Source organism: Equus quagga, chromosome 1, assembly GCF_021613505.1.
Source record: "Equus quagga isolate Etosha38 chromosome 1, UCLA_HA_Equagga_1.0, whole genome shotgun sequence".
NCBI classification, from domain to species: Eukaryota; Metazoa; Chordata; class Mammalia; order Perissodactyla; family Equidae; genus Equus; species Equus quagga.
Window position 1 is genome coordinate 82857309 of NC_060267.1, and position 14825 is coordinate 82872133.

Sequence of the window (14825 nt, forward strand, 5' to 3'; positions counted from 1 at the left end):
CACTGTCTGATGTGGAATACAATAAAGATGTGGAATAGAATATTTACTGAACTCCTTCTGAGCAGCAGCATGCTAGACAGTGATCCAGCAAAGAGCTGATGACAACATGAACAAGGGTGGTGGCTGTGGAATGACGAGAAGGTGATAATGTGGGGAGAATCTTGGAGGAAGAGTGAACAGAACATGTTAATGAATTAGACTGTGGGGTGGATGGAGGAAAAGGATGAATCAGAGACGTCTCCCAGGCTCTGCCTTGAAAAGAGAAAGGAGAAGAACAAGAGTGGGGTGGAATGGAATCCATTTGGGTCATGTGAGATATGCAGAGATGTCAACCAGGCAGTTAGATACAAGTCAGGGCTGTGAGGAAATCTTTGGGCTAAAGATACAAATGTGGATGGTATCTAATACAATGGAAATGGATGAGAGCACATTGGAAGATGGTGTATAAAGAAAAGAGATGAGGATACTGGACTTAACCTCTGCAAATTCTAATATTTGATGGCTGGGAAGAGGGAGAGATACCTATCAAGGAGACCGAGAAGAGAGAATGGAAAAGTGGAAAGAAAATTCAGAGGATTTGGTGTTATAGAAGCTAAGGGATCTTGAGGTGGAAATGTGACACGATATACTGTAAAATGTTTTAGGTGGTTTACAAGAAAGGATACATTTATATAAATATATTTATTTGTTCATTCAATCATTTATCTAATCATTCATTTATGCAGGAAATATACTTTGGTGCCCTGAGAAGGTTTAGATTTGGTGCCGCTACAAACCAATATTCTTTAAATACCTGGTCACCATTTGTTTGGGGGAGAAGCTGAACCATGCATGAGGGAGAGTGGAGAAAGTGACAGCTGGTAGCTGTGATCTTTCTTCTCTGTCTCCAGTAATTCAGCCCTGGCCCCACCTCCTAAGTCCCTCTCAGCAAAGCACAAGTGTCACAGTAAAAGTGGGCCACCCTTCTTAGAAGGGAGCTTAGTGGAGAGGTGTCAAGATGGCGGCATAGGCAGACTCTGAACACACCTCCTCCCACAGACACAACAAATTTACAACTATTCTGGAAATAATTACCCCTGAGAGAGAACTGAAAACTGTATAAAAAGAACCCCCACAACAAGGGACAGTCCTGACTGAAGTGGAAGAGGCAGAAATTCCTTTCTGTGGAGAAAAAAAAAGCCACCTTCACAAGCCACAGTGCTTCACATCTGGCCGGGAGCAATCTTACAATATGCAGCATTCCCTGGAGGAGCAGGGGACCTGAGCAGGGCAGTGTTACCTCTATAAGCATCCTTTGGACTCAGCACAGCCGAGATGAGTGTCATAATGTCTGGCTTTGCTGAATACTAACAACAGTGGGGAATACCCCCAGAAGAGCTATCAGATAAGGGGAGAAAAGCCACTTCTTAAAGGGCCCACACACAAATTCATCTGTTTCAGAAAGCAACATAAATCACCAGAAAGAAAGGTGCACAGTCCTTTTGGTGAAAAGAGACTCACCTTATCTGCTCTGGATGTATCTCAGTGAGAGGTGAGACCTCTCCAGGGACTGAGACATTGGTGGCAGCCATTATTGTGAGCTACTACAGGCATGCTGACAGACACCAGTGGAGTTCTTCTCCTGGCCAGTTAGCCCAGGGGCTGCCCCACCCACCAGAGCACCAATTTAATCCAGCTCAGCCAGGCCAGGCGGCCTCCCCTAGGCCCACCCAACAGCAAACCCTCAGGCAACTTGTGGGCCTGCATAGACTGGGTGCCTGGATCCTCTTCAGCCGGGGAGTGGGTCTGCCTCTGTGGGACAGGGCATGCACAAGGAGCAGGTGGCATGTGTGGGGCATTGGTGAAGTGTGTGGGGCCTCTGCAGTGGGGTGACTGGGTCCACTTGAGGGGTTTGAGGCATGCACATAGGGCAGGACTGTGTTGACTGTGTGAGTAGCCCTGTGGGTGGTGTGGCTTGTCAGCTGCAGAAGACTTGTGTTTCTCAAACAGCCACATAGGGGATCAGTCCTACCTTCCAAAGCCTGAAACAATTGGGTGCTCCCATGCTTGGGGCCAGTCCCACTCACTTGCAGTCCTCAGACAGCTGACAACAGCCTTGCAGGCCAGAGGTCTACTGCAATTTTAAGCCCCTGAGCCTAGCAACCAGCCATGCTGGGGGCCTACTCACTTAACAGAAAAACTGCAACAGGAATGTGCTATTAGACCTTGCAGCCAACTGTGCTGGAGCTCGCCACACACAATAAAGTGACTGAAGGGTCCATAGCACCCACATGCATTACAGCCAGCCAGCTAGGAGGACAGCCTAGCCTCCCTGGGCACCTGAAGCAAGAGCAACCCTGCCACAACAGAAGGACACACATAGTCCACATAGGGGTCACTCCTGGAACACGTGGAACTGGTGATGAGAGGGAAGCACACTGCTGGGCCTCATAAGGCATCTCTTACATAAGGCCGCTTCTCCAAGATCAGGAGACATAGCTCAGCCACCTAATACATAGATATAAGCACAGAGAAAGAGAAAAAATGAAGAGGCAAAGGAATATGATACAAGTAAGGGAACAGGACAAAACCTCAGACAAAAAACTAAATGAAACAGAAATAAGCAATCTACCTGACAAACAGGTTCAAACCAAAAGTCATAAGGATGCTCACTGATCTTGGGAGAAGACTGGATGAATAGAATGAGAAAATCAAGAAAGAGTTGGAAAATATAAAAAAGAACCAATCAGAAATGAAGAATACAATACTGGAAGTGGAAAATTCACTAGAGGGACTCAATAACAGAGTCAATGATACAGAAGAATGGATCAGTGAGCTGGATGAAAGACTAGAGGAAATCACCCAAGCTGACCAACTGAAAGAAAAAAGCATTAAAAAGAACAAGAACAGTCTAAGGGACCTCTGGGACAACATCAAGTACACTAACATTTTATTATAGGTGTTTCAGAAGGAGAAGAGAGAGACAAAGGAGCAGAGAATCTACTTGAAGAAATAATAGCTGAAAATTTTCCTAACCTAAGGAAGGAAACAGACATTCAGGTACAGGAAGTACAGAGAACACCAAAGAAGATAAATCCAAAGAGGCCCACACCAAGACACATTATAAGTGACATCATAATTAAAATGTCAAGAATTAAAGATAAAAAGAGGATCCTAAAAGCCGCAAGAGAAAGGCAACAAGTTGCAAACAAAAGAAACCCCATAAGGCTATCAGCTGACTTCTCAGCAGAAACCTTACAGGATAGAAGGGAGTGGAACAATATATTTAAAGTGCTTAAAGGAACAAACCTAGAGCCAAGAATACTCTATATGGCAAGGTTATCATTCAGAATGGAAGGAGAGATAAAGAGTTTCCAAGACAAGGAAAAACTAAAGGAGTTTATCATTAAGAACCAGTTTTACAAGAAATGCTAAAGGGACATATTTAAGTGGGAAAGAGAAGGCCACAAATAGGAATAATAAAATTATCAAAAAAAAAGAAAAGGGAATAAACTCACTGGTAAAGGCAAATATACAGTAAAAGTAGCAGATCAACCACCTATGAAGCTAATATGAAGATCAAAAGACAAAAATACTAAAATTACCTATTTCTGTGATGAGAAGGCAACAGATACATACACACACACACACACACACAAAGGGTTAGATATGATATCAAAAACATAAAATGTGGGAGGAGGGGAGTAAAAGAGTAGAGCTTTTAGGAAGATGTCAAACTAAAGAGACTGTCAACTTAGTATAGATTGCTATGTATATATAGGTTATTATATATGAACCTCATGATAATCACAACCCAGAAACCTATAATAAATAGACAAAAATTAAGAGAAAGGGACCCAAACATAATACTAAAGAAAGCCATTAACCACAAAAGAAAAGGAGAAGAAAGGAACTGAGAAGAACTACTAAAACACCCATAAAAAAAGTAACAAAATGGCAACAAGTACCTACTTAGCAATAGCTACTTTAAGTATCAATAGATTAAATGCTCCAATCAAAAGGCATAGGGTGGCCGATTGGATAAAAAAAACAAGACCCATATATATGCTGCATACAAGAGAAACCCTTCAGATGTGAAGACAAAAACTGAAAGTGAAGGGATGGAAAAGATACTCCATGCAAATGGCAATGAAAAGAAAGCTAGCGTAGCAATACTTCTATCAGATAAAATAGACTTTAGAACAAAAACTGTGGGGCCAGCTCGGTGGCACAGTGGTTAAGTTCACACATTTGGCTTCGGCAGCCCGGGGTTCACCAGTTTGGACCCCAAGTGCGGACATGGTACTGCTCGGCAAGCCCTGCTGTGACAGATATCCCACATATAAAGTGGAAGAAGATGGGCACAGATGTGAGATCAGGGCCAGTCTTCCTCAGCAAAAAGATGAGGATTGGCAGCAGATGTTAGCTCAGGGCCAATCTTCCTCAGCAAAAAGAGGAGGATTGGCAGCAGATGTTAGCTCAGGGCCAATCTTCCTCAAAAAAAAAAAAAAAACTGTAACAAGAGACAAAGAAGGGCACTACATAATGATTAAGGGAAAAACCAACAAGAGGATGTAACACTTGTGAATATCTAGGCACCCAACATAGGAGCACCTAAATATAGAAAGCAATTATTAACAGACATAAAAGGAGAAATAGACAGTAACACAATAATAGTAGGGGACTTTAACACTCCTCTTACACCAATGGATAGATCATCCAAACAGAAGATCAATAAGGAAACACTGGCCTTAAATGACATATTAGATGAGATGGGCTCAGTAGATTTACACAGAACATCCCATCCCAAAACCGCAGAAGACACATTCTTTTCAAATGCATGTGGAACATTCTCTGGGATAGATCACATACTAGGCCACAAAACAAGTCTCAATAAATGTAAGAAGATTGAAATAATACCAAGCATCTTTTCTCCCCACAACAGTATGAATCTAGAAATCAACTACAAGAAGAAAATGACGAAAGCCACAGATATATGGAGATTCAACAAAACACTACTGAACAACAATTGGGTCAATGAAGAAATCAAGAGAGAAATCAAAAAATACCTGGAGACAAATGAAAATACAATGTGCCAAAATTTAGGGGATACAGCAAAAGCAGTTCTAAGAGGGAAGTTTATAGCAATACAGGCCTACCTCAACAAACAAAAAAACTCAACTAAACAATCTAACAGTGCACTTAAAGGAACTTGAAAAACAAGAACAAACAAAGCCTAAAATCAGAAGGAAGGAAATAAAAATCAGAACAGAAACAAATGAAACAGAGACTAAAAAGAAAATAGAAAAAAATCAATGAAACCAAGAGTTGGTTCTTTGAAAAGATAAACAAGGGGCTGGCCTGGTGGCACAGTGGTTAAGTTTGCACATTTCATTTCTGCGGCCCGTGGTTCACTGGTTCAGATCCCAGGTGCAGACCTACACATGACTTGTCAAGCCATGCTGTGGCAGGCATCCCACATATAAAGTAGAGGAAGATGGGCAAGGAATTAGCTCAGGGCCAATCTTCCTCAGCGAAAAGAAGAGGATTGGTGGTGGATGATAGCTCAGAGCTCTCTTCCTCAAAAAAAAAAAAAAAAAAAGATAAACAAAATTGGCAAAGCTTTAGCTAGACTAACCAAGAAAAAAGAGAGAAAGCTCAAACAAATAAAATCAGAAATGAAAGAGGAGAAATTACAACAGACACCTCAGAAATACAAAAGATTATAAGAGAATATTACAAAAAGCCATACGCCAACAAATTGGATAATCTAGAAGAAATGGATAAATTCTTAGAGTCATACAACCTTACAAAGCTGAATCAAGAAGAAATAGAGAACTTGACTAGACCAATCACCGGTAAGGAGTTTGAAACAGTAATCAAAAACCTTCCAAAAAATAAAAGTCCAGGACCAGACAGCTTCCCTGGTGAATTCTACCAAACATTTAAAGAAGTCTTAATACCTATAATTCTCAAACTCTTCCAAAAAATTGAAGAGGAAGGGAAGCTTCCTAAGTCATTCTATGAAGCCGACATTATCCTGATACTGAAACCAGAGAAGGACAACACAAAAAAAGAAAATTACAGGCCAGTATCACTGATGCTCATTGATGTAAAACTCCTCAACAAAATACTAGCAAATTGAATACAACAATACATTAAAAAGATCATACACCATGATCATGTGGGATTTATTCCAGGGATGCAGGGGTGGTTCAACATCTGCAAATCAATCAACATGATACACCACATTAACAAAATGAAGACTAAAAATCACATGATCATCTCAATAGATGCAGAGAAAGCATTTGACAAGATAAGGCATCCATTTATGGTCAAAACTCTGAATAAAATGGGTATAGAAGGAAAGTACCTCAACATAATAAAGGCCATATATGACAAACCCACAGCAAATATCATTCTCAATGGAGAAAAACTGAAAGCTATCCCTCTAAGAACAGGAACCAGACAAGGATGCCCACTGTCACCACGCTTATTTAACATAGTATTGGAAGTCAGAGCCAGAACAATCAGGCAAGAAAAAGAAATAAAAGGGATCCAAATTGGAAAGGAAGAAATGAAACTATCACTATTTGCAGATGACGTGATTTTATATATAGAAAACCCTAAAGAATCCACTAAAAATCTTTTAGAAATAATAAGGTCAAGTTGCAGGATACAAAATCAACATACAAAAATCTGTTGGGTTTCTATACACTAATAACGAAGTAGCCAAAAGAGAGATTAAGACTACAATCCCATTTACACTTGCAACAAAAAGAATACAATACCTGGGAATCAACTTAAGCAAAGAGGTAAAAGATCTGTATGCTGATATCTATAAAACATGGTTGAAAGAAACTGAAGACACCAAGAAATGGAAAGATATTCCATGCTCTGGGATTGGAAGAATTAACATAGTTAAAATGTCCGTACTTCCTAAAGCAATCTACGGATTCAACGCAATCCCTATCAAAGTTCCAACATTTTTCACAGAAACAGAACAAAGAATCCTAAAATTTATATGGAACAACAAAAGACCCCGAATAGCCAAAGGAATCCTGAGAAAAAAGAACAAAGCTGGAGGCATCACACTCCCTGATTTCAAAATATACTACAAAGCTATAGTAACCAAAACAGCATGGTACTGGCACAAAAACAGACATACAGATCAATGGGACAGAACTGAGAGCCCAGAAATAAACCCACACATCTAGGGGATGCTAATTTTCGACAAGGGTGCCAAGAACATATAATGGAGAAAGGAAAGTCTCTTCAATAAGTGGCGTTGGGAAAACTGGACAGCCACATGCAAAAGAATGAAAGTAGACCATTATCTTAGACCATACACAAAAATTAACTCAAAATGGATTAAAGCTTGAATGTAAGACCTGAAACCACAAAACTTCTAGAAGAAAACATAGGCCGTACGCTCTTCAACATCAGTCTTAGCAGCATATTTTCAAGTACCATTTCTGACCAGGCAAAGGAAACAATAGAAAAAATAATCAAATGGGACTACATCAAACTAAAAAGCTTCTGCACAGCAAAGGAAACCATCAACAAAATGAAAAGACAACAAAATGAAAAGACAACCTAACAATTGGGAGAAAATATTTGCAAACCATATATCAAATAAGGGGTTAATATCCAAAATATATAAGGAATTCACATATCTCAACGACAAAAAAACTAACAACCCAATTAAAAAATGGGCAAAAGGTCTGAACAGATATTTTTCCAAAGAAAATATACAGATGGCCAACAGGTACATGAAAAGATGTTCCACATCATTAACTATCAGGGAAATGCAAATCAAAACTACAGTGCGATATCACCTCACTCCTGTCAGAACGGCTAGAATTAACAAGACAGGAAATAAGTGTTGGAGAGGATGTGGAGAGAAGGGAACTCTCATACACTGCTGGTAGGAGTGCAAACTGGAGCAGCCACTATGGAAAACAGTATGGAGATTCCTCAAAAAATTAAAATTAGAACTATTATATGATCCAGCTATGCCATTGCTGAGTATTTATCCAAAGAACATGAAAACACAAATGCATAAAGATACATGCACACCTATGTTCATTGCAGCATTATTCACAATAAGCAAGAATGGATGCAATCTAGGTGCCCATCAAGGGACAAATGGGTAAAGAAGATGTGGTATATCAACGCAATGGAATACTCAGCCATAAGAAACAATGAAATCGGGCCACTTGTGACAACATGGATGGACCTTGAGGGTATTATGCTAAGTCAGAGGAAAAAAGTCAAATACCATATGATCTCACTCATAAGTAGAGGATAAAAACAACAACAAACAATCACATAGAGACAGAGATTGGATTGGTGGTTACCAGAGGGGAACCGGGGAGGGAGGAGGAAGAAAGGGGTGATGAGGCACATGTGTGTGGTGATGGATGGTAATCAGTCTTTGGGTGGTGAACATGATGTAATCTACACAGGAACTGAAATACTATGATGTACACCTGAAATTTATATGATGTTATAAAACAATGTTACCATGAAAAAAAGATTTTTTTTAAGTAAAAAGATTGAAAAGATTTAGAAAAAAAAAAACAAAAGGAAAGGAGCTTAGTGACCATCTCTGACTCATCCAGCCACCCCTTGGGCTATGATCTTCCATATTCTTACATCTCTAGTAATAGTTTAACATCTCATAGATGGCTACCCTGTTGTCCAGCTCATCAAATGACACATGAGGGGCCAAAATGCCCATCCTTCCACACTGGTGCAGATCCCCTATCCCAAACAATAAGAGAACTTGCCAGAACATATTCAGTCTTCCCAGAGCCCAAGATCCCTCACACCAGAATAGATGCTACTCACTCTCGATCCTCCTCCTACCTCTACAGCTGTTTCTCCTCCTTTTCACACTTCTCTTCCTCCGCCAGCCCTTTAAATGCTGATGTCAGACAGGGTTCGGGTCTACTCCTCTACCTCGGTGGCCTCATCCAGGCCTGCAGATCCCATTGCCACAGGTACTCTGAGGCTCCTCATCTCACATCTCCACCACACATCTTCTGCTGAGCTCACGGGCACTGCTATAGATGGAATGTTTGTGTCCCCCACAGCTTCATATGTTGAAACCCAATCCCCAATGTGATGGCGTTTGGAGGTGGGGACTTTGGGAGGTGATTAGGTCATGACAGTAAAGCCCTCAGGAACAGGATTAGTACCCTTAGAAAAGAGGTATTTTGTTATAGCAGCTGAAGGACTAAGACAAGGACTCTGTAAATCTCCTTACAGATGCCCCACAAGTACCTGACTCCACATACATCCCTAATCGAGTTCATCACCTCCCCCCCACTCCCAGACCTGCATCCCCTCCTCCAGTCCCTTTCCCGGTCAGTGGCACCAACACCCACCAGTCTCTCAGGCCTCACAGTCATCCTGGGAAGCTCCCACCTCCTTATTCCCCAAACCACATCCTTCTAAGTTAGGTTTCATACCTCCTTACCAATCTTGGTAATTGCTAGTTTCACATCTAGAACCCTTAGAAGACTGTGAACTACTTGACAGTGACCATATTGATCACCTTCTCCCGTCTCCTGTACCTAACACAACAGCTAGTATAGAATTTTTGACTACAACTCACAGTGAGAAATACACTTTACACCACACCAAACACATGCACGTACACATTTATACAGAAACCAAAATTCCACAAGTCCAGCATTGGTGGTATAGTGGTGAGCAAAGCTGCCTTCGGAAATTCCTCTAAACCATGTTTATCCTTACTTCATGGAAGGCCCTCTGATTTTCTATTCACTTTCAATTCTTTTTTAAAAAGCTGGTTTTGACCCATTATGCTAGTTTCTAGACATATTAATGGATACTAACCAGTAGTTTGAAAAACACCGGCTAGCATACCGTAGGTGTTTGATAAACATTTGTTGTGTGCTTGCTCAATGAATGCATGCATGGCCCGGTGAGATTTTTTATCATCATTGCCATCTTACAGATGAGTTAACTGAATCTCAGAGAGAATTTTCTTGCTCTGACTCTAGATCCTGTGGCTTTTCACAACACCCTGTGGCCTGGAAGACCCCATCCAGCCCCAGTATTTTGTGATTCATCTGCTACGATTAGCCACTTGCTGCCAGGATCACTGTGTTATTGTTCAAACATCTGAGTCAAAACATCCAGACTCAGTTTCTCATCTAATCTGTTGTTAAAGGTCTAACACGTGCTAAGACTATTTCTCCCCAGTCAGGAATGTTCTCAAGGGTGCTGTTGCCTACACAGCCCCGCCACCTCCTGCTGAACTGGTTTCCTGTACAGGGGGCAACACTTTTCTTACTGTGGATTAAACCAGTCAGAGAGCTGAAGCTCTTCTTCAACGTCTTCCTTTTCTTTGTCGATGTCTTCTTCTTGGTAACTGTGAGTCCTACGTACAAAGGGAAAGGAAGCTGAGTGAGGCAGGGAGAGCGATCTTCAGTGTCGGGACAGTTGGTGAATATCTCGTGAAAATGTGTGCCAAGGTGGAGAACACGTGTCCCAAGTGAATGTCTGGAGGAAGGTTCCTGATCCGAAACGTTTCCTCATAAAGACGTACGTTTGGCATAAAGGTGCGCCACTCACCCATCTTATTCTCCCTCCAGATCAGCATAGGTAGTAATTTACTGACCCAACAACCCTCAGGTTATTAGCTGGTTATTTAGCAAGGAAACTTGCTAAAACAGTCCTCATAAGAACATTTCAGCTTAAGATAGTCTTCCCTGCAATCTAACCTTCATTCCGAGCCCAAGTTAAATGGAAAAAACAAAAACAACAAAAAACCAAACTTAAATGTCCTAGTCCCAACCATGACATAGATTCCCTGTGTGATTTCAATCAGCCAGAAAGATGAGTGACTGAGAAGGTCATGGCTGTGAAATTGTCTTACTTGGGCTCTTTATGAGCATGGGATGGACAAACTGAGACGGCCGTCCCACCGCCTTACCCATTGTTAAACCAGCTCGGAAACCACCAGCCCTTCTGAGCGCTGCTGCCCCCAACTTCCGGGTTTCTAAGGAGTGAAAAAGAAGACAACCAATTTTAGAAAATGAGGCAGTCCCAAACTAGGGAGTTCCCAAACACTTCTGATGGCAGAAACCACTTAAAATTTTTTATTATTTTAAACTACCAGTTTGTAAAACAGACAGAAGTGAAGATACTGTAGTTGAATCAGAGAAGATGGACCTGACACTACCTGGACCTCCCCTCCCTTGAGTGGCCCCCAGAACGTAACTCATCATCCAGGGAGCCCTTGAAAAGAAAGAAGCAGCGAGAAAGAATGACAAGGTGGGGGCATTGAGACGTAAACTGAGCCCTGGGCTGCCACTTACTACTTGTGTGACCGGGATAGGACATTTTCCCTCTCTGAATCTCGATTTTCTGCTCTGAAACGTCAGATAATAATAATAATAATAAACCTACCATGAAGGTAGACTAAATGAAAAGGCCTGCATACATTCACAATTACTCTAACAAGTCGTAATCTTAATTAAAAAAAAATAAACCCAGTGCACATTTCCAAGAATGATCTCTTCTGCTAAACTAGGCAAACTCGGGGTGCTACAAAGGTCAGCAGTGACAGCCTCGGGAAATCTGAATGTCTCTGAACCAGAAACTCAGGAAACTGTAGTCAGAAGCCACCTTGGCTACCCACACACAGAAGTTTCCACGCTCTTTCAGTGTGAGAGTTTCTCCAAGGTCAAGGTGGGGGCATTCTGGAGGAGGAAAACACAAGGAACCCAGGAGATGCGACGCCCTCCGTTTGGACAAATAAGGCATGAACGGATGTAATAATACTAAGAAACCTGTTTTAAAGCCCCCTATACTTTTAGGAAGTAGTTGAGGTGGATGGTTTACTGTTACGGTGTGGTTACAATAAAGAGGGAAACGACACAAGAATAAACAAAAGGGGACAGAAAAAGAAACAGTCTCTCGGGTAGTTATTTTCATATGACCTTGTTCATCGCAGCCACTCATGAGAATAAAGGTTTTACCTTTATTTTCACTTATGGCTGAGATATTGACTGAGTGGGTTTGGACAAATCGCCAAGATCCCACGGCATTTTGCAAGCATAAAAGCCCAGATTTAACACCAGGGGATAAATTATATCAGAAATGAGGCTGGGGAAAGTACAAGCAGTTAAGCACAACACTTTGCTCTGGCAACCAAGCCAAAGATAGAAAAATGAAGGCTTATATAGTTCTCACTGCATTTAATAATTATAGTAATAACAATAATACACATACTGTTCATCAGGAGACCCAAATATTTTCATGACATGTCCTTTATCTCAAAGACAGTTCTTGCAAGGGTCTTTATACAACATGTACTGGGCAGCATAAAGGACAATATCTACCCTGATTCTTTTAATCAGCAAGGCAAGAATGTTCTCCAAATGACACCACTTAAAGAGACCCTTGATGAGAAGCAAGGACAAAGCACAAGTGGTGGTTCTATAAACACAGGTGTGGGGGCCAGGGGGATGTGGTCCAGATCTCTGGGAAGCCCCAACTTTGACCAGAGCTCCACCACCAGCTGCCACGTTAAGAATGGTCTGTAGGTGGGTAAGAGTGGATGTGGGACCATCCCATAGACATCTAGAATTCAAAGCACTTACTTTGAGTGATAGATCCACAAGAAAGAGCCTTCTGGGCTAAAAGGAAATGAGAAATGAAAACACATCATGTTACTGTTTGTTTGGAGAAAAGCTATTTGCAACCATTGTCATTGAAGCCCTGGGAAGAGTTGAGAGCCTGGGTTTTAGCTACCCCTGGGTTTCCACTTTCCTTTGAGACATAACCAGTGATATCAAGAGACTGGGAATTTCCACTTGCATTCACTTCAGGATTACCCAGACCAGGGGGTGGGAAGGAGGTCTCTGGAGACTCTCAAATGTTAGTTAAAAAAAAAAAAGATGCCAGCTCTCCACTGTCCAGCGGTGACTTCAGTGAGGGAGAGAAGCTCCAGAGATGGCTCACATACTCAGAAACACCACAACCCCGCCTTCCCTCACCAGGGATTTATCTTCCTCCAGAAAAGAAGACAGTGACTACAGAGCCTAGTACCACATCCAGCTCAGAGCCTTCTAGAGAGCAGCCTCAAAAGGCATTTCTTAAGCTAACAAAGGCAGTGAGACCATCTTAAGGCACCTATGGGGCTGCGCCAGTGACTATATGACCCCTCTAGTGGACCACTTCCATTCATTCAACAGAGACTTGCTGAGCGTGATGACACGTCAAATGCTGAGAGCCCATGTTGGCTAAGACAGACACAGCCCCTATTGTAACCATGGGCCCTCTAGGACCAGTTAAACGGAACTCATCTTATCCACAGAGTAATTAAGAGTGGTTTTTCAGGAACTGAGACCCCTTGTCCAGTTCAGGCCAGTTGAGACCATCAACCCATCAACTGGGCCTGTGCAAATGCCCAATAAGTGACCTTTTTGAAGTCAAAAGGTTGAAAACTCCACCCTCATATCATGGTAACACCACCATTTTGTGAATATGCGTCCTGAGAAGACCCATGAAGCTTGACCACGCTTGTGCAGGTCATCAGTTACCACACTTCTCCTTACCTCCAATCATCTATGGCCACACTTCAGACTGCCCTGCCCTGCCCCGCGTCCCATAAATTTTGCCCCAAGCCCTGGATTGGGGAGATAGATCTGAGCGCTGAGGCCTCCTGTCTCCTTGCAGATGGATCTAGCAATAAAGCTGATTTCTTTTCCCAAAAGCAGATGCTGTAATAATTGACTTTTTGTATGCCATCAGGTAGGAGAACCCCATTTTTGTGTGGTAACACTATGTGTCCTTGTGGCACACACAATCTAGCAGGGAAGGCAGACCTTACTGAGATAATCACACAGCTACAGGACTTCAAACTCCAAGAATGGCTACCAAAAAGAAAAAAATCATAAGTTTCTAGGAGCACCTAACAAAGTCCTGGAAGGCTTCCCAGAGGAGATGTTTTAGCCAAGTTCTGCAGGGTAAATAGGAGTTAAGCTGAAGAGAAAGTAGGAAGAAAGTTCCAAACAGAGTGGAAATATATGCAAAGGCCCTGAGGAAGGAAGGAGGCATTCAAATGTGCAAGAAAATAAAAGATAAGTAGCCAGAGGCCAGATCTTGCTGGGATCTGCTGGGGATTTTGCCTTTGAAGGGTTTTAAGCAGGGGAGGGAAGCAGTCTTATTTGCATCCAAAAAAGGTCACTGGAGAATAGATGACGTACACTGTGAGCCTCTTAGGAGGTGATGGCAGTGGTCCAGGCACAGATCAAGGCAGCCTTGGAGATGGAGGGAGAGAAGTGCCCTGACTTGAGAGACAGTTCTGGGGTAAAGTGACAGGATCTGTCATAGAGGATTACCCCACTGTCAGTGCAGGGAAGCTGTGCCCGAATGCTAAGGCTGACTTGCTCACTTCTCCGCCCTGTGAATAAAAGGGATGTAGCCTGGTAGAAAGAGTTCTGGAGTTCGGCTAAGGCACCTGCCCTGGCTCGGTCCCTGCTGGCCCCAGCTCTCTCATCTCTGAAAAAAATAAATGACCAATAGTTGTTTCAGACTCTGCCAAGGCTCTTTAACCTCTTATCCCTCCTCCTGCTGGGGGTTCAAATCTCCTTGTAGGAATAAAACATAAGCTGTTTCAGCACCTACGGTTTCCCCTCTGAGCTCAGCACTCATGGACCACGCTCTAAAGTTCCCTGTTTCTATATCGATTCTGACAATACTCATAATAGCTAACACTTGGCCAGGCACTATTCTAAGCAACTGACATGTATCAGCTCATTGAATCCTCACAACCATCAATGAAGTGGCTTCTATGCTTCCTC

General features: G+C 42.2%; 1 protein-coding gene across 9 annotated transcripts in view; it reads right to left on the bottom strand.

Moving 5' to 3' along the window:
- Window positions 1-14825, bottom strand: part of GGTA1 (glycoprotein alpha-galactosyltransferase 1 (inactive)) — a 71573-nt gene that overhangs the window by 10487 nt on the left and 46261 nt on the right. For all 9 annotated transcript variants that reach the window (XM_046664478.1, XM_046664533.1, XM_046664506.1 and 6 more), the window contains 3 exons: window positions 12621-12656; window positions 10949-11014; window positions 10307-10393 (listed from right to left, as the gene is read on the bottom strand). In XM_046664478.1, coding sequence (XP_046520434.1) covers window positions 10307-10393; window positions 10949-11014; window positions 12621-12656 — 189 coding nt within the window. The remainder of the gene's footprint in view (window positions 1-10306; window positions 10394-10948; window positions 11015-12620; window positions 12657-14825) is intronic.